At 38.6% G+C, this 20,151-nt stretch overlaps 1 protein-coding gene across 6 annotated transcripts in view; it reads right to left on the minus strand.

The window, feature by feature from the left end:
• Window positions 1-1,886: 1,886 nt before the first annotated feature.
• The window catches only part of ZPBP (zona pellucida binding protein), a 36,133-nt gene continuing 17,868 nt past the window's right edge, over window positions 1,887-20,151 (minus strand). For 4 of the 6 annotated variants that reach the window (XM_074341066.2, XM_074341065.2, XM_074341063.2 and 1 more), the window contains 3 exons: window positions 19,788-19,864; window positions 12,809-12,986; window positions 5,234-11,322 (listed from right to left, as the gene is read on the minus strand). In XM_074341066.2, the coding sequence (XP_074197167.2) occupies window positions 11,138-11,322; window positions 12,809-12,986; window positions 19,788-19,864 (440 nt within the window). In that variant the 3' untranslated portion in view covers window positions 5,234-11,137. Of the gene's footprint in view, window positions 2,093-5,233; window positions 11,323-12,808; window positions 12,987-19,787; window positions 19,865-20,151 lie in introns of those variants that run through there. The other 2 variants (XM_019731597.3, XM_074341064.2) reach the window with 1 other exon arrangement.

The raw sequence follows: 20,151 nt of genomic DNA on the forward strand, positions 1-20,151 counted from the left end.
ACACCCTGGAAACTGCCAGGATTCAAGTTGAGGTCTAAGTTCAGAAGCAATGAAAAATGATGAAGGTGGAGAAGGCCAGGTAGCTATTTCAGGAAGACCATTATAGATTCTTCGGGCAAGGGCAGGCTTGCTCCTCGGGGGAAGGAGGGAAGGCTGCTTCTCTTGACAACCGAAGCCAGTGGGATGTTGGATTTAACGTGCTCAGCTTCACATACACTCGCCTCCATTGTGAGAGTCCTACTCGCTCCAATCAATGCCTTACCTCTAACATTGGAGACGTGTCAGCCCACCATCGGATTAGAATTTAAGGGTATCCAAAATCTGTATGGCCACAGACCTTACTCTGGTCATGCTCCTGCTTTTTGTCTCCTCTTATCCCACATCTCCTGTCTCTTCTCGACTGGGTTCTGGTCTCCAGCACCCACAGCACCACTGTCACTCGGCCTCTGCTTCCCCAGGCTGGATACGGACCTGACAGTGTTCATAGCCTCAGAAAAAAGTGTCAAAACCTACATTCCTTAGCAGTTCTAAATAACAGGCAACACGCCATCGAACGTAGGGAGAACAAAGAGAAGGCTATGCATTTCAATCCACCTTATTACACAATCAGGACATTTGGGAAACTTTAGGAGGCTGCACTGCTTTTAGAGATGGACACTGAGTAGGTCTTTTCCTGGTTACAGAAAACATGTGCTACGGGAATGATTAGTCACCCAAACAGAATGACGGCAAACACGTTACATACGAGAGGAAAGAGGGCTCCTGATAAATCTCTCAAACCGTACGAAAACAATTACATCATGACCCTGAGAGTCCAAAGGGTGTTTTAAGAAACATCATCAGGCCTAACAAAGAAATGTCATTTCTCTTCCCTTTTGTATTTGTGGGAGGATTCCAGGGTACTATGTGTCCACGGAATGGCGTCATGTGAGGCAGTGTTATTACCTGGTCAATTAAAAGCAGCCTAACAGAGCCTGGGTACAAGTGACCTTGTTTCCTGTCACTACCTTACACAATCGTGCTCAGGTCCAACATGTTTATGTCTTAAGAAAGGGAATCTGAAGGGAAAAGTGGAAATGTCCAAGAGTGTAAAGTGGATACAAACATAAATAAAATAATAATTAGAAAACTGAGAACCTGCTAGTTTTGTAAGTTACTCATGTATTTTCCTGGTATTTACATGTTTAAATCGTGGATAATTTTTCCTATTCAATTTTTCACATTCGTGAGTGGGGGTGGCAGTGCCATCTGTCACCGAATACTCTAATAGTGAAGGAAATGAAATCAAAGTGGTGATGACTGATCCGCTTCCCCAGAGGTGTTCTCGGGGAAAGAAATTGCTTAATTTCTGTTTCTCTCCACATTGTGAAAGTTCAAATGCTCATTTAGGCACATGCAATGATTACTCCATTCTAAAAGGTCAAAAAGACAATTTAAAGGACTTCAAAATGAGACATTTAAAATACCCACATTAAACTGTATTAAAAACCCATGGTGTTGTTGGGACTGGGCTTTACACGAAAGTGGCTCAAACTGTAATCAGAAGACTCACAGCCTTTCCAAAAAGTGACTTTGAACTACGAAAGGTCAAAGTAAAAGAAATAAAATCCCATAAAATGAAATCAAAGAAATGACCAAGCGGAAATGAAAATGAACATGGAAGATGGGTCAGCGTACAGTGAAGACAGCCCGGAGATCTTTTTTGGAAAATCCTGAAAAACCTTTCGGGCTAACTGGATAGAGTATTTGCAACTATTTTTGAAAAGCAATGATACAAGAAATACTTTGGAGTCCATTACAGGTCTGGCATTAATGAATTAGGAATACTGGAGGTTGCTTCCATAAAGCATTTGGACATGCAGTTTTCAATTAAAATGATGACACCATTTTTTGTAAAATCTGATCCATTTAATTTTGGCATAATAGTGATTTATTATACATTACTGTTTCCACACATACTTCCGTGTTTAATAAACCACCGAGGAGCCAGCGACGGCCTACCCGCAGGCCTTTGCCCCGTAGGCCAGGCTGCTGTTGCACCGAAGGCAGTGTGTCCCATCGCGGGGGTTGTAGGAACCAGGGCTGCAGAGCACTGCGGAGAGAGAGGCCGTAAATCAGCAGCGGTTTCCTCAAAGGCCGCGCGGCTTACTTCACATGGAGGCTACATTTTCAAAGGTTCTGTTTTCCTTAAAACTTTTGTTTCTAATTGTGGTAAAATACATGTAACATACAACTTACCATGGTCACCACTTTTACGTGTGCGGTGCAGTAGTCTCACAGATGTTCACACTGTTGCACAACTAGCATCCAGGGTTTCCCACCTGGGAGACTCGCCACTCCACACCCATGGAACGTCTCCCCATTCCCGTCCCCAGCCTCTGGCCGCCACCATCCCACTACTTGTTTCCATGAAATCTGACCACTCTAAATACCTCATATAAGATGAAAAGTTTTAATTTTTCGCTCTGATCCTGGATTAGAACAAGACTATGACCTAAAATAGCTGTACTGGTCACATAATGTTGAGTGTAAAAGGTTGAACGGGCCATCCAATAAGTTACAGCAGAATCCACATAGGTCAAGGCCACAGGTGGAACCACATGAGGTATGATACTCCCGTGAGAACCATGACAGATGTCTAAAGACAGCCAAATATGCAGAGGAGTTGCAGTTTATTTCTACCATGAGTTGATAAATGCGTAATTTTGGAAAAGTTACTTAGCCTAACTGAACTCAAATTGACCATCCCTAACATAAGGATAAGGTGTATCACGAGTAAGTTACCACAGTTACCGCTGCATAACAGAAAGTAAAGGAGGATAGAAAGAAACCAAGGTCAAGGACACTCTCTGTCATTGATGAACTCTGGGATCCTGGGTAGTCACTTCTCTTAGTTCCAGTTTCCTCACTTGTACAACAGGCACAGTAACGAGCAGGTCCACACCATTCAGTGAGGCCTGGGACGACTCGGAAGAAAACAACCCGGGGTGTCACCGGGCACCTGATAAATGCTTACCCCACTCCTCGCCTTGGGGGGAGGGGCCCTCCAGCTGGGCCGGGTCTCTGATTACCCTGTTCCTCCTTTTGCTACTGCGATGTAGTCAGCCAGGGGTTGCCAGCGCCGCTAACACCGCCCCAAAGGCATGGTTATCATGGAACAAAGAACAGTTTTCCTGGAGCCATGATTCCATGATCCATGTCACTGTTTGGCTCTGGGTCGTATTATATGATTTAAGTTCATATCATTCCTTTTAAATACATCTTTTCAAATTGGAAAATATTTTAAGCGTTACTCAGAGAAAGTATTTTCCATTCTAGGTTCCACAGAGTTCCTCAGGTTTTAATAGACATTTATTTGGAGAATCATGTTTGAGGTGGAAAAAGTACTGGTTAAACAGAGTTAATCAGATTTACCTGCTGCAGTCATAACGAGAGTGCATGTGGTAAAATTCTGATGGAATAAAATGGTCCTAAGTGTGTGTGACCATGGTGCACGCTCTTTGAAAACACGTATTAGTATTTCTTGATACGCAAATATGGAAATGCTGGGCATAAGGTACCGAAACTGTTAAATCATGACACATGGAGAGAAGAAATCTGCATGCAGTCTACACAAATAATTTTATTGAGTGTCACAGAAAGAATTGGTACTGGCATAAAATCATCTAAATTCAAGTTTATAAATATGGTCTTCTAATAACTATTCTGAGAATTAACAAACCTTCACAATAAAGTATGTGTAATCCTACAGAGAGATACTAGTATAATACCTCGGAGTGATAGATGCTACAGATAAGACTGTAGCACTCTCTCCCAGTATAGACCCTAAAATATTTTGTTGTCTTTAAGTTGACAAAATCCAACTCTCATCCATGATAAAATAGCTCATGAACTAAGAATACATATGAATTTCTTAATCTGATAAAAAGAAATCCAAAAATCCTACAGCTAGCATTACACTGCAAGATGAAACACTGCATGTTTTCTTCCTAAGATCGGGAACAAGATAAGCATATCTATTTTCCTAATTTATAGTAAATATTAACTCAAGGCTTCTGCAACAGGAAAGAAACAGAGCAGAAAGACTGAACTAATAAGTAATAATGTATTTGCTAACCATATGACTGTTACACAAACAAATGAGGAGCCTACAAATTATCTCCTATAACAAGTTTAGTAGGTCACAGAAGATAAAGCCCACATACAAAGTGAGTTTATATTTATCTCTTAGCAGTCAATCATTAGATAAATAAAATTCAAATCCAATTTAGAAGAGTGCAAATGTGTAAGACCGTCTCACTGGAAATGAAAACATATTGATGAAATTAAAGAGCCCTAAAGAAAACCGATCCTCTCCTCTGTTCATCACGGCCGCACCAACCTGCAATCCCACCAACGATGTACGAAGGTCCCCTTTTCTCCACAGCCTCGCCAGCACTTCTCCTTTGTCTTGCTGTCTTTTTGATAATAACCTGGTAACAGGTGTGAGGTGATGTCTCATTGTGGTTTTGATTTTCATTTTCCTGGTGAGTAATGATGTTGATTAAGCACCTTTTCATGTACCTGTTGGCCATTTGTATGTCTTCCTTTGAGAATGTCTATTCAGGTCCTTTGCCTATTTTTATTTTTATTTATGTATTTTTTTCTTTGCCTGTTTTTTAATCTGATTATTTAATTTTTTTTTGCTATTGAGTTGTATGAGCTCCTTACATATTTTTGATAAGAACCCTTATCAGGACTATTTAGCCATGATGTGGTAACAACCAAAATGCCCATTAATAGACAAAAGGATAAAGAAAATGTAGTTCATATACACAATGGAATATTATCCAGTCTCAAAAAAAGAAGGAAATCCTGCCGTTTATCAAAACGTGGATGAATCTGGAGGACATTTTCCTAAAATAAGCCAGGCACAGGACGACAAATGCTGCAGGACCTCATTGACACGCAGACTCTATAAGACAGTAATATCCATAGAGGCAAAGAGAAGGGTGGTCGCCAGAAGTGCGAGGGAAGGAGAAACGAAGAGATATTGCAAAGTTTCACTTAAATATGATGAATAATTTCTGGAGATCGAAGTTCAGCTTTGTGACTATAATTAACAATATTGTATTACATACTTGAAATTTACTGAAAGATATCTTAAATGACCTCACCACAAAAAAGGTGATGGATATGTGAATTAACATGATTGTGGATATTATTTCAATATGCCAGGGGTGCCAACAAATGTACCCCTGGCAACAAAAGTGCCCATAAGTGGACACTTTGGTCAACGTTGCCCAAGCAGTAGTTCACCGTAATCAGAAGTGTCTGGACGCTGATGGCAACCACTTTGAGCACCTCTTATAATTGCAGAAGTAAAACGTGACTTGTGTTCATCTTTTGTTATTGGTATATATTTATTACAATTTTAATAGTTTTCCTTTCTTAAAATGTGTATACATTTTTGACACCCTCTGTATATACATATATATATATGTGTGTGTGTGTGTGTGTGTGTATGTGTATATATATATATGATCAAATATATATATATGATCAAATTGTACATCTTAAAAATAATTTTGTCAATTGTAACACAATAAAGATGGAAAAAGAAACAGAGCTATACCATGTTTATGAACATGAAGCCACATTCTCTCCAAATCATTAATTCTGTCAGGCTCATCGGAAACGGAAAGTGACCAGGTGAGTCTAGGGGGGCGCTCGGAATCATAGCCGCCGATGTAAATGCCCAAACAGGGGAAAGGGGAAGGGATGAGCTTTTCAGTGAGTGGCACTGAGAAGCTGGGGATTCTATAAGACATAAAATCAGACTACAATGTTACATGATGTAAAAAGAAAAATCCAACTGCAATCTCAGTCCTCACCTTCTTTTTCCTCATGCTTAAACATGAGAATCATACTTCATTCCTCCGTTTTCTTCTCCTGGTTTACAGTCCACAAAAGATTTTTCTGGATTATGCCTCTTAAATACCCTCTTAAATACCCTAAATCTATCCACTTCCTTCATTGCCATGGCTAGTACTCAGCTCTGAAGCACGCCAGGCTTAGTTCTCTGCCAGGAGAACTCAGTTCACGAATCTCTGCACAATCTGCCCCTTCTCACGACGCAGGGTTAGCTCCACTCAGGAGTCACACCGGAGGGAAGCCTTCTGGGACAAGCCAATGAACAGTCCCCAACCTCACCCTACTTACTCTCCAGGACAGTGAGGCTCCAGCTGAGCCCACGACCCGCTCCATTTCACACCCTTCTCTGCCCTGCTCTGTGTCTCTTGGAATAACTTCCACAGACTCCACTGCCCAGGTTCTTCTCTGGATCTGCCAATGGGGCAGGGGCGGGGGGGTGTTAGAGGGCTGCAGGGCACAGCCTTTCCTCCCCCCCTGCCGCTGCCAGTTTCGGGAGTGGCTGCCTCACTGTGTGTCTCCAGATCCTGCCAGGCAGCCCCATTTGGCCAGCTCCTGCTCCCTCCGGCCACACTGGCATTCTCCCCTCACCTTCACCCTTCAAGCCTAGGGACGGTAACTGCTTCAAGACGTCGTCGTCCCACCTGCCCCAGCATCCCTTAGGGGCCCTTCACCCTGCCACTGGCACTTACATGGAATTCTATTCAAAACACTAGTGCGGAAGCCTCCCTTTTCCTGTCTGAACCCTGACTGACCCACCAGAGTGCCACCTGGTTTAATGTTATTCACTGTGCCTGGCACCATGGGCACTGACTTTCCTCACTCCCCATGTGACCACATGAGGTGTGGACACCAGAGAGGCAACTTGTCCCCGTCACTCAGCAGGTGCGGACCCAGGGCCTGACACAGCACTCGACATACTTCTCAACGCTAACACATTTCTGGTTGAGTATGACATAAACTAATGACATCAGCATTTATTATAAAGGTATTAAAACTTTCATTATAAAGTTTATGACACGATTTCTCCTTACCCTTCAGGAAAGATAAGGAGACATCGTCTCATAAAAGTTAGAGTAACTTATGCCAGGGTTTTACTATTGAGGGTTTTAAAGAAATGAGGTGCTTAGATGTGCACTTTACAAGTACAATTGGAAGCAGCGTGGGGTACGGACGGAAGACGAGACGCGCTGGAGGCTTTCCAGGGAGGAAGCGAATGCGACTGTTTCAGACACAGAAGACGGACTGCAAACAAAACGATCACCGTGGGAATGGAGATGAGGAAACACGCTTGTGAGAAAGAACATTTAAGTGTAGTGGGCGGTGAGGAAGACGGGAACGGAAGGCTGAGAAAACGCTGTGAGTGCGGCCCAGTCACCAAGGCCCCTGCGGCAGACAAAGATACGGACTAGTCCAGGCAGAATGCAGCCAGAGGAGACACAATCCTTACTTCATACAGCTATGAGGTCGCTTTGCTTTCTTTGGAAAAAGGATGCTCAGCACCTATGAAAAGCACTTCTAAAGTATCTGTAGTGATACATACATTGTGGGAGAGGTTAAGAGAAGGTGGATATTTTGAACTGCAAAAAAATAACACACCAAAAATGTCAAAAACCAAAATGTTCATTTTTTCAAATTAGTATTCACATTTCTGTAAATTTATCCAAGGAAACACAAGCTGGTCAAGTACAATTCTTAGTTACATTTAACATAACAGTAAAAATAGGAAATAACCTAAAGTCCAACATAATCAAAATGTTTAAACATACTTCCCATTATTAGTTAGCCATTTTAAATAAATAAAACAAATATGAAGACAGTAGAGAAATATGGAATTGTGTACAACTTAATGGTTAACAGAAAATAAGTCATAATAATGTGATTATTCCCAATGAACCATTATTCAGAGCTCTGTTAAAATTAGAAATTTGTGAAGAAAATGATCAGGCGACACTACAATCGGTAAGTTGGAATTAGACAAAGAAAACACTATGAATGATTTTCTGTAGAGTGCCTTCAGCCTTGTAACAATGGTGTTCAAGCTTTAAGAAAAACATTACTTTTTTTACCTTTTTATTATGAAATACAACACAGAGAGGAAAATAAGACAGAATTGCACAACATAATGAATGTCTGCAGAGAAAACCTGTCTAGAAACAATTTAGGCCAAAACACAGAAAACTGCCATCCCCTCGGAAGGCCTCCTGTGTCCCACTCCAGTCACACTCCCCCTCCCAGCCCGACCCCCGTCTCCAGAAGTCAACACTATTCTTTTTCGTTTGATGATGATAATGTCCTTGGATTGCACTACAGTTTTAGCATTCATGAATAAATCTCTGTAAAACACAGTATAGCTATGCCTACAGTACCCAGATTCAATTATGTTTAGATTCTTCTCCACAAATTACGTCAATAAAATGTATCCACATAGTTATAATTCCCGCTCATTCATTGTTGTTACTGTATAGCATTCCATTGTATGAATATATCAGTATACATACATTTTACTGTTAATGGACATTTGGGTTATCTCTAGCTTGGGACTATTAGAAAATATGCTGCAGTGAGATTTCCCTAAGAGTCAGACGCTAGATCACAGAGTAACATGCATCGTCACATCCAACTGTAGTGCCAAACTCGAATGTACTATAATTTCCAAAGTGGCATAATGTGTACTCACTCAAGCAGGGTGACTGCTTCTGGAGCTCCAGGATGTTAAGCAGGATGTTAAGACAGCTTACTTTGTGCCAATCTGACCGTCATGTAGTATAGATCTCATTCTGTCTATAAGTTACATTTCCTTGATTACAAGAAGTTTGAACGTATTTTCATGTATCCATTGACCATTTGGAATTACTCTTTTGTGGAGTACTTCTTCAAATCTTTTCCCATTTTTTAAAAATTGTTTTGTCTTTTTCAAAAGTGTTTCTACAGGTTGTTTATATGTCTGGGTACTAATCTTTTGTTGGTTATAGCCATTACAAATAGTTTTCCCATTCTGTGGATTATTTTTTTTCTCTTTGCAGTGTCTTTTGATAAATAGAAATAATTAATTTTAATGTAGACAAAATTATCAATATTTTTATTAAAGTTAGTGATTTTTGTATCTTTTTAAAGAAATCTTTTTTCTGATGCTAAAGACATAATATTTTCCTATGTTATGTTCTAAAATAATTACAGTTTTTATGTATTTATGTCTATAATATATCTGGAGGTGATTTTTCTGGCTGGATCCAGTTTCATTTTTTTCTATAAGGCTTTGCATATCAGTATTACCTCTCTGGCAATTTTTCTTATCCATTTTAAGCCAATGTTATTAATTACTCACAAATTTAGAAACATTATATTATCATATTATCAGACAGCCTTGGTAGATTTATCCTTTCATCACTATGTAATGCCTCTCTGAGTATCTAGTAAGATTTCTTGCCTTAAAGTCTGTTTTGTGAACATCATATTTAAAATTGTTTTTCTCGGTCCTTTGATGTAAAGTGAAAACCAGGATTCAGGGTTGCTTTTCTGAGCAGGAAAAATCTTCAGAATCTAAAAGACCTTCTTAGAAACAACTGTATCTACTAAACAAGTCCCTTTAGTTGCAGAATTCATTTAGAATACAAGTGTACACTTTATTTAGAAATCATCTCAAGATGTTTAAATGCTCTAACCTGTAGCCTAATTATTTCTGATTACGGACAGAGGCACTAAATCACCATGAAACAGCCCCTGCTTGAAACTCCTTAGGCCTCTGAAAAGCTCTGCATGCGCATGGCAAATCGCATTTATACAGAAAGCAACAGAAAGTAACAACGCTGCATAAACTATTCTGAGCTACACATTCAATCCAAAATAGTCAATGAGAAGTAGTCTGCTGCCTGGGTAGAAAGAATGGCACCCTCCCTAGGTGTTGCCACAGCAATACTAGCATTCAGGAGTCTCAAACTTTTATGTGCTCAGAATCATCTAGGACTCTGATTATAAGTGCAGACATCTGCTTCCCATGCCTTGGACATGTTTTTGAGCAAGTCTTTAGGTAATTTTGATACACATCATAGTTTGAAAACCACTGCCATAATTTAAAGAGGAAGAAAAAGAACGTGGAGTAAGAGAGTATGTCCAAAAGTGTTATTTGACATATGGAGTGTTTTTTTGAGATGATTAAATAGGAATAAAATGGAGAAAGATGAAAACAAGAAAATAGTTTTATAGAAATACTAGAAACTATAGAAATTACATAGTAAAACACATTTCAGAATTTTTTAACAAATTCTATCAGAAACAATATAGTATTTCGTCTTTGGGTGTAGTATATTCATGATATAATTTATAAAGTTATATCTATAATTCAAAATTTAATTAGAACTTTTTTCAGTATCAAAACGATTGAAAAAGCATGAAGTTAGGAAGTATTTTATAGTGAAAAGTAATTTAAAATGCTAAGCAATTTAGAAACAAGAAAAATAATACAGGCAGAAATGTTGTCTCTATCAGTTTATAAGCAAAGGATCTTTACCTGTCATATACAAGCAAGAACTGAGTGAGTAAAATAAGCTATGCAAAGAAAAGGAAAACATCTATTTACTTAGCCAACTTCTTCTGAGAAACTGAATCAACTGCCCCCACATAGTACACAGGGCTGTCTCAGTCTCTTCTGTTGAACACTTGGTGTGCCCTCATCCTGGAAGTAAGTCATTTTATCAAGTACCTCCTGCGTTTTTGTGCTTCCGTGTAGTGTTCCATTTCACACTCGAATGGATTTTAAGTTCCTTTAGTATGTTAACTTTGTCTTGTAACTAGGTTTTCTTCTGTATTTTATATTGTCTTCCAATTCAGAGAATGATTTAAATGTCTTTTTCAGTAGCATGTGTTCTTTAAAAATTTTAGAGTGATATCCTCATGTAATACAGACAAAACTTACTGTATCTGATGGGGACCTGAGGGACACGTTATATTTAATTAGTAATGTTCAAAAAAGGGAGCTCAGCCTTGCTTAACTAGTCTAACAGAGATGATGACAGCGGGTAGGTAATTCTAAATTAAAATATTTATTTACCAAAAGATGACACAAAAGGAAATTCAGCAAATCGCCAGCGAGGAAGTCTGCTGAGCAATGATAATGAGCCCTTACAATTCAAAAATGAATTTTACTTCTCTCCTCTACTCAAACATGTAACTCTTACTGCCGCACGACATGGGAACTCTTTCACCGCCTTTTCTGGCGTGAATCCTCTTAGCCCCAGTCCAGCAAACTCCCCCCGGCTTGGCTTGTCCTCGTGAACCCTGTCCCCGAAAGCCTGCTCCCTGTCGTTAGTCTGTGGCTGGTCCCAGCTCTCACCAGTTTGCTTTCTAGTCTCCTTTTCTTTCCCTTCCTGCAGTTCCCTGATTTCATGGCTACAGCTCGTATGTCTCTAATCTCTGTAGACGGAGACCATATATTGGGGAGAACAAAACAGTATTTCAAAGGCAGAAAATAGTTTTGAAATGTATATGTAAGTTTTATTACATGCTTCTCATGAGGTCTGTCAGGAATAAAATAAGTGCTTAATAAACTCGATGAAATAGTACAGCCAATAATAACTGGAATGGTAAAATGAGAAAACCTGATGACTGTTATTATCTGAACATTGACAAACGCAAAAAAATTTTTAATGGTAACATTACTTGTACTTCTCAGAGACTCAAACCTATTATTTCACTTGAAATAGGTATGTTTAACTATTTCAAAATTCTTGGAATTAATGAGATGCAAATATTTAAATGTTTTAGTTTATCTTAAGTCTCTATTGAGTAAAAATATAAATGCATGTAGGAGACACCTAAACGACTAGGTTCTGGTTTCAGTGTTTCGTATTTTCATGCTTCCTCCTTATCTGTGCTCTAGAGTGATACACATAAGCCGATTACCAAAATAGTTACGAAGTTGGCATTTGTAAGTACTTTGTGAAATTTATATTGTATGTAAGTACTCTTTGTCAATTTTCACATCCTTAAACAAAAACAAAGTCAGAAAACAATTAATGCAAAATCTAACCAAATAAAGCAAAGTAAAAAGAATATTCAGTGCTCTATTATACAAAAAGACTTTTAATCTAATTTAAAATAGTAGAGAAGAACAATCAGAGAAGAGTGAATGAAAACGGTACTCATTTTAACTTATGTTAGAAAGTCTTAAAACTGAAGATTAATTAGCTCCCTCAACTCTTGGAAACAGAAAGTCAGTGACTGACTCCATGGACTTATCCTGACAGCCTGCAGCACCCTCTTCTGTAACGAGGATGAAGGCGGACCAAAGCCAGCTAGCGGCTCAGGCCCTTCAGTGCAGGCAGCAAAAAACAACCGGTAATAAAACAGGTCGTGTGCTTAGTAAAAAGAGACCCCTAATTTAGAGTATCCAAACGTAAACTCATTAATAAGTGATTCTCTAAGACCTGGCTTTTCGTAACTATTATTTGTGTTTCCTCCCAGACCACTGCTCAATGCTCCTAAACGCCCTTTACTACAACAGTAAAGCCAAGACTGAAATGAAGCCAGCTTTTTTCTTCTGTATCAGGGGTGTCCAAACTTTTTTCAACGTTTTTTACCAAGGGCCATATGCGGTAAAATACACAAACAGCCGGCCACTCACTCGAGGTGAAGTACGTATTGCCTCACCTGGTTTATTTAAGTAAACTACATGTACTTTTGGAATTTGCTGCGGGCCAATTAACAATGGATTGCGGGCCGCAGTTTGGACACCCCTGTTCTATACCTTCAGAGTCACATGGTCTTTTCAAACACACTATTTCAAATAAACTACGTAAACAAATATTTAAATGACTATAAAACTAAGTGCTAGGCGTCCATTTACGCATAATGACGTACACTCGCAGAAAGAGACTCGCAATCATGGCTCATTACGCACCACAGCACTCGGGGCACTTCGGGTGCTTCAGGGCATTGATCCCGTACCCCGGAAAGCAGCGGTTAATCCACACCATTTGGAGAGTCCCTTCAATGTAGTATATTTCAGGCAGTGGCTCCGCACGTCTGCCTAGGACTTCCACTTGCTGATTAAAAAATCTCTCTATGAGATTTTTAGCCTAAAATAGAAATGAAATATGAGAAAAATTATTATCACAAACACATGTAATTTTAGAGTAAATAAGGTTGCTTATGTATTTAGAAGCAGGGGCAGCCAAACTCTGGAGCTCCTTACTTTCTCTTGCATTCACAGGACATAAATAACACATGTAAAAATTAAAAGGTTTCACCTGGAAACCTCAAATATTTCCAAACATACTTCCAAATACAACACAAAGAAACCGGACATATATCCAAATGTTTCGTTCCCTTTAGATTTTGAATGATGGGCATATGAGCAAAATCAAGACAGCACTATGAAATTAAATGTATTCTAAGAAATGAACCCTAACAATTAAATGTAGTTTAAAAATGTACTTTTAGAATATTTAAGAAGCACATCCTGGGGTAGCCATTCCATTCTTTCCACAAACAAAAATCAGGTTTAAAAACAAAAGGAAATACAGCACATGTTAAAACTTACAGTCTGTGTTACAAAAATTGAATTTACAAAATAATTAAGGCATCATTCTGATCTATAATTAATTACCTTTTTTGTCTGTAATAATTATTCTGGATGGACTCCTAAAGTTAACAAGAAGCTTATGCTGTTCAGTGACTGGTAAGTTTTACCTGTTAAAGGTATGTTCATGAGTCCCAACCCTCTGTAAACCCGTTAGTTCTGCTCAGTCCTCTCATGCCAACCTGCCCCTCTAATCTCGTTAGGAATGTGGAAGAATGGACTCACGCTGATCTGTAACCACTAATGGTGGTTTCTTCAAACGTCTTACAAGTTACATGCCTTCCATGAAAATTTCTATGATTATGAAAATGTTTTTCAACATACTGCATTCAGGATAGGAGATAGATAGATAGATAGATAGATAGATAGATAGATAGATAGATAGATAGACAACTCTTATTCTATTAATTACTTAATAGCTTTGTACAGTTTAAATGGTTTTCTTATGCTTTTGACAAATTCTGCTAAATTCGTTTCTATTTACTTGTTCAAACAGATAAATTTTATTTAAGAAAGTGCTTAAGAATTAATTAGATACAAATATCATATCTAATCAACTATGGTTAGTGGCCACTCTTAAAAGTTTCAGGAGACACAACCATAATCACTTAGCTTCCTAACACTCCATCTAAAAAAAGAAAAAGAAAATTACCTCTATCAGTGGAAACCTGATAGGAACAAAAATGATCATATAAATCAGATTCCTGTTTCCTTTTTTCCCAGGATCTTCTATACGATAAAATGGAAAGAAGGTACGAAATTGTTTGAATCATTAACTGAATGTTCTATAAGTATTTTGATGGTTGACGTAGGGTTAATTATCTGTGCCAAACGAAGGGTAAAACTGAATTATTTGAGTTGTGTAAGGGTTACAGATATAAACATTTTGGACCAATCTGGATGATATAAGACCAAATCGTAATTATAGAAACTCTCCATAAATGAATCATCTGGTTTAAGACACAAAGACTTACTGTGACTGACTAAAACTCAGACTGCCTCACCCACACTAGTCCTTCCTTCACACCTTCCCACCCTGAATAAAAAAAACAAAACACTTACAGAATGATTAAGAATATATGGAGAAAAGTTATGCAATGACTGGCCGACTGCAGGACTGGAGGGAGGAAATATTACTATTTCAACAGCGATCAGCAGGTAAAATGCAGGACGTTTTGCATGGAGAAGTTGAACAGCTTGTTTTAAATACCACAATCTGCTCCACTGTCCACGCCAAGTGAGGGAGTAAACAAAGGCAACTAGAAAGACTAATATTTGCTCTACGTTAGTCCAGCAACCCAGATGGCAACAACTACTTAAAATTATGGGAGCTCTAGACTACACAACAAATACCACCCATTGTGGTGTAACTGAAGCTCCATACCCACGAGGGGAGAACGAATACCTCCCAGTTGTCACAGATATTACACTTGTAAGACAGAGTCCTTTGGAAACCTTTGGTTAACATGTGTACTTGGGACTCTGGAAAATTAGTATAGTCATCAAATGGGGTGGAATTAGGAAACAAAAAAATGAAATGGAGGCTTGAAAGTATCTTGAAGGAAACGAAAAGAGCTGTAAATTTGCATAGAAAAGACTGGTGGTCTTGGTGCTCTGGGAGCAAATGAGAGAGATACAGTTCAGATCTTGTGGGAGGATATTCCAGTGGAGAACTCTAGAAAAAATGACTAACTAAAAACTCAAGGTTATCTGTCGCATAACAGGAACATGAATAATGAACACGTGTGTCGAGGAATTAGGCCGAGAACCATGAGATAAAGCTCAATTCCACAGTAAAACCAGACAGAGGGGGGAAAACAACAGAAAGTAAAGGGTTACGTAACGGTTTGAATTCTGTGCCAGCTGGAGTCCATTCCTAAGCAGCACAGTTAATCGCAGAACTTTCAGGCAGAAGCAGGTAACACCGCCATCTGGAGACCACTGCAATCCCGAAGCAAAAGACAGAAGGACCCACTCTTCGCTCAGCCAAGTCACTGAAGCGGTGGTTGTCCCAAGAGCTGCAGCTCATGCTACAAAGTGAGGCTCTTTACAAGGAACGCTAAAGACAAACTATAATTTATGCTTTGAAATGATTAGAGATTTCAACTCACATTGTTTCTGTTAAGTAGTCTATTTCTAATTAAAAAAAGCAAGCAGATACGACAGGGAGTGAGAGCATAGAGCTGACATGTTAAAATACAGGGTAATATTTCCATTTCCAATCATACGGCATACTCCATCTCCTGAAAAATCCTCCTGCTAAAAATCACCTAGCTAAATACAACAGAACAAAGATCTTGTGTAGCTATATTTAACAATGAAGAGAAAGAGGAAACAAAATAAAAGAAGACAGGGAGGAGGAGAGAGGGGGGAGTGGGAGGAGGAGAGAGGGGAGATGACCACAGATGCTAAAAAGATGAAAACTACAAACCTAACAGTAGCTGAATCCCTAATTCACCTCATGCTGACCTGAGCTTCCCAGAGTATTATACTTTATTAGCCTAAACAGATAAGGATAAAAACCTTAAACTTGTTTAAGAAAAAAATAAAAAGCAAGACTCTAGCAGTGTATCAGGAAAACAAAATTACAAAAGGTAAATAACAAGATACCTTCTATCAGAGCTGGTGCAGAGAAAAGGGTGGTGGCGGGAGTGGGGGATGGGAGAGATCAGAAACCCCTTTGTGAATTCCTAGATAGCGATTTGCTTTTAAGTAGGTTTGGGGTTTTACTGCATTTTCTCTGGTGTTAGATTCCCAAAACAGAAATTACTATAAAATTGGGCTTTGCTTGAGAACAACCTGGAGCATTAGGCCAAAGCAAACACAGAACTGTACAGAAACATATCCACAACCGTGGCCAAAGGGGCTACCTACTGACAAAGGTGTGCTAACAATCAGAATTACGAAGCATAGGATGACGTGAGAAAGCACAGAGGAGACACCAAACTGCCAAATCAGACCATCAAGAAATTCAGGTAATGGAATCTTCATTGCTTAAAACACAAAACTGACACAAAGTATCCTCAAAACACATAAACATAAAGTGGTATGAAAACATGAGAAAAAAATGTATTCCATAGCAAAGAGAAAGTATATTTGAAAAATAATGCATTTAAACAACACATAATAAAGGGAGTGAAAAATGGAGTGAAATTAAAAATTCCCTGGACAGATTGAACATCAGCGTAGTCCCAGATGGAGCCAGAATAACAAAGCACAATAAATATCTCAAGAAATTATTCAGAATGTAGAACATGAAAAAGAAAAGTAAGATAGTATAAAAAATACGAAGAATCAATGAGATAATCTAAACAACGTCCCAGAGAAGCAAAAGAGGCAAAAGGTAATTTTTCTGGCCAAAAAATATAAGCCTCACGAGAGCAATGACGCTTCCGATTTCAGCGGGACGATAAATTCTGGAAGAAGAGAAACGACAGGAGAAGGAAGGACTGAGATGCAAGCAGGGAAGGTCAACAAAGAATTGGATACAACTGCGGGAAATGTAAACAGACATTCTGAAACAATCATAGTAACAAGTAGAAACATTTTTAAAAATGAAGTAAAATAATGGAAAACAAAACCACGAAAGATGAAAAAAGGTCCTCAGAGCCAAAGGAATCTGAAGCCAGTCAGCGTCTGTGGAAGGCACAATAGACTAATAACGGGTGGTTCTTCTATCAAGAATATTTGTTAAAATGAAGCAGACCCACAAAAAGAGTATTAAAAAAAATCCATAACACCCAAATAACAGGAAAAAGTATCAGTTAAGAAAGTGTTCAATCACTACAAAAAAGGAAGGAACAAAACCTGAAGAATAGAAAATCAGGATAAATAATGTGTGAGGAATAATAAAAATAAATCCACATAAACCAGTGGTGTGATTTGAAAATAATAAAGCAACGAACAAGGAGAATTATAAAATAGAATTATTCTTTTTAAAGACACAATAAAAAGAAAGCAGAATAAAAGGGAAAAGGTTATAAAGAATAGGTGGGACATATAGAAAAAAAAAACATGGAAAGATGGTGGATTTAAATCCAAACATATTGATAATTAAATGAAATGTAATTGGTGTAACTATTCCAATTAAAAGGCAGAGATTGTTCACTGGATGTAAAAGATTGTTAACTGGACCCAAAAAGAATGAGGTCAGCAAGTGGAGCCTGAACTACTGAAAGGAGACTTTCTGAGTTACTGTAAAGAACTGAAAGGCCCTTCAGACCAACTCACAGCTCGAAGAGCAGCCTTTCCACGGCAGTTTCCCAGGAGATGAAGGTCTGCAAAGGCATCATCTCCCACCTGGAGAGTCTGTCTAGCGGGAGACCATCCCCATGAAGACGCCCCTCAGCCCTGATGCAAAGGCCGTGTCAGGTGTCAGAACAAACCCGGTGCTAGCATCTTTAGGGTACTGACAGCTGGATTCACGTTTCTCACTTGAAAAGGACACCCACATCTGAGTGGACATCTCAGCCCACTGGAGAGCCGAAGCCCCAAATCTCTACGCAATCTAAAAGCACCACTAGAATGTCTCTCGGGGATTGAAGCTCGAGTCACCTGACGCGGACGGCCCCCCAAGACCCGGGCGCAGCCAGTCCACCACCCCATCCGCAGCCTTGTACCTGCTCTTCCCGTTGACTACCTTTGCTTCATTTACTGATTATATTTCTAACACAACCTAATTTTTATTGCCTGAACAGAACTGTTTGCAAAACATTCTTCCTTTCCCTGCGTTAAACACAATACTTGTCTGTTCTGAAAATATTAACGGTCCAGACAGAATCTTTGGTTTCGCCCCTTTAAAAATGTGTAACTACTCTCTTGCATGACTTTGATGGCCAGAAATGAGTTCACACCTCGATGGTCCTTAAGTGACTACAATGTCACTTCTTCCATTGTCTCTCTAATGTGGGGAAATTCAAGGACTAAGGCCACTCAGTCCTGGGAAGCAGCGATCCTTCTGCTCCCCAATACCACTGGGGGACTAGATAAAAATTCTGGTATTTGGTGGAAAATAAATGGAATCTGTTAGGGCATCCCAGCCTGGATACTTGGACCAATCAAAGCCATGCTAATCGTTCAATCCTGGACCAAACATAGACAAACTCAGGTGCTCTTTCAATGGCTCTCATGAGAAAGCACAATGACTTAATGTCATGTGTGTTGATGACTATTCAGATCAATCGGCACATGGAGAACAAGAAGTCCCCGCCTCAGAAACTGGATTAATACTTCCCTCAAGCCTCAGCTGCATTGTCATGTTAGTAGTGACTGCTGTCACCAAAAAGTCTCCCTTCCTCTGCCATCATCTCCAACATACACTCTTTTGCCCATAAACTTCAACCAAAATGAACCCAATGGAACTGATATTTTGGGTGTGGTTTTTTCAATCCTTTCTCCACCCCAAGCCCCATAACATATAAGTGATTAGAAAAGTCAGATTGATTGCTCTCTGTTCCTGGTGCCCCAGGACATACGTCCTATAATTCAAAGGTAAAGAAAAATGTCGATCTCAGGGATGAGAATACACCTAAGGAAAAATGTTTAATGGCAATACCTCGTAACATATAGATTGATGATTTAAGCTATATTTCAGGAGGCTTTCGGAGTACAAAGGAAGACATTATCACCCTGTCAATTTCAGGGCAAAAGTACTGGGTATTGACCTGAATACATAATACATACACCTTTAATAGGATTTTCTTATAATCACAATATAGATAATTTTATATTCCAAATATTTTAAAATATTATTTTTATAAAGTGTTTATGGTCGTTTCGAGTAATAAAAGGTAGGAAAATATTGCCACAAATTTGCATATTGTTCATGGAGCATGAACAATACGTTAAATAGAATGTGACTGAGAAGTAAATGAAGTTGCTGCTGAGATTACAGCATAATTTTCATCCTAAGCATAGATACAGGACGCTGGGCGTAGAGCAATATAAAAATAGTCAATAAATATTATGGATCAAATTTTTTATTTAGGATAGATAACAGTAACACGGAGAGACTTCTACTTAAAAATTATAAATTAATTTGAAATAGCAAGGCCAAATAAATGGGAAAATCATCTTTTGTAATATAATCAGTTACAAAATGCTAATTTTCAAAAAAAAATTAGCTCTGTTAATGTCTCATCATTTATTATTTTATGAAGTTTTATTTTTTATTACTAAATTCCCTAAATGTGTGTCTGGGGCATGGGGGCTGTGTTTTATAAATAGCTAAAGTGCTTACCTACACCTTACACACTGGCTTGTTCATTTTTTTCCTTATTTCCAGCCTCACATAACATACCTTCAAAAGCCTTCTGGAAGGTTCACAGCTATGGTCTATACATGGCTTGGGTACTTTTTCAGTGTCTAAAGAGGAAACTGAGAAAACATATTATATTTTATTACAGGTCTAAAGTACTAGATCACAATATTTAAATTGGCTTTTAAACTATAAAACAGATTATCTGTCTAATATTTCTCCTTCACTAAAAAATTAAGCAATTTTCCTAATGTGAAAGCATTCCTTTCAGCTAAAAAGAACTAAGCCAAAGATTTGTTTTATATACAATAGGAAAACCTCACAATTACAATGAACTTAAGAATTAATCAACTTTCTTAACAGTGAATGTTTGGCTATTGATTTCATAAACTTTCAACAACAGACT

Source organism: Rhinolophus sinicus, chromosome 4, assembly GCF_057876585.1.
Source record: "Rhinolophus sinicus isolate RSI-liver-muscle chromosome 4, RSI-T2T, whole genome shotgun sequence".
NCBI classification, from domain to species: domain Eukaryota; kingdom Metazoa; phylum Chordata; class Mammalia; order Chiroptera; family Rhinolophidae; genus Rhinolophus; species Rhinolophus sinicus.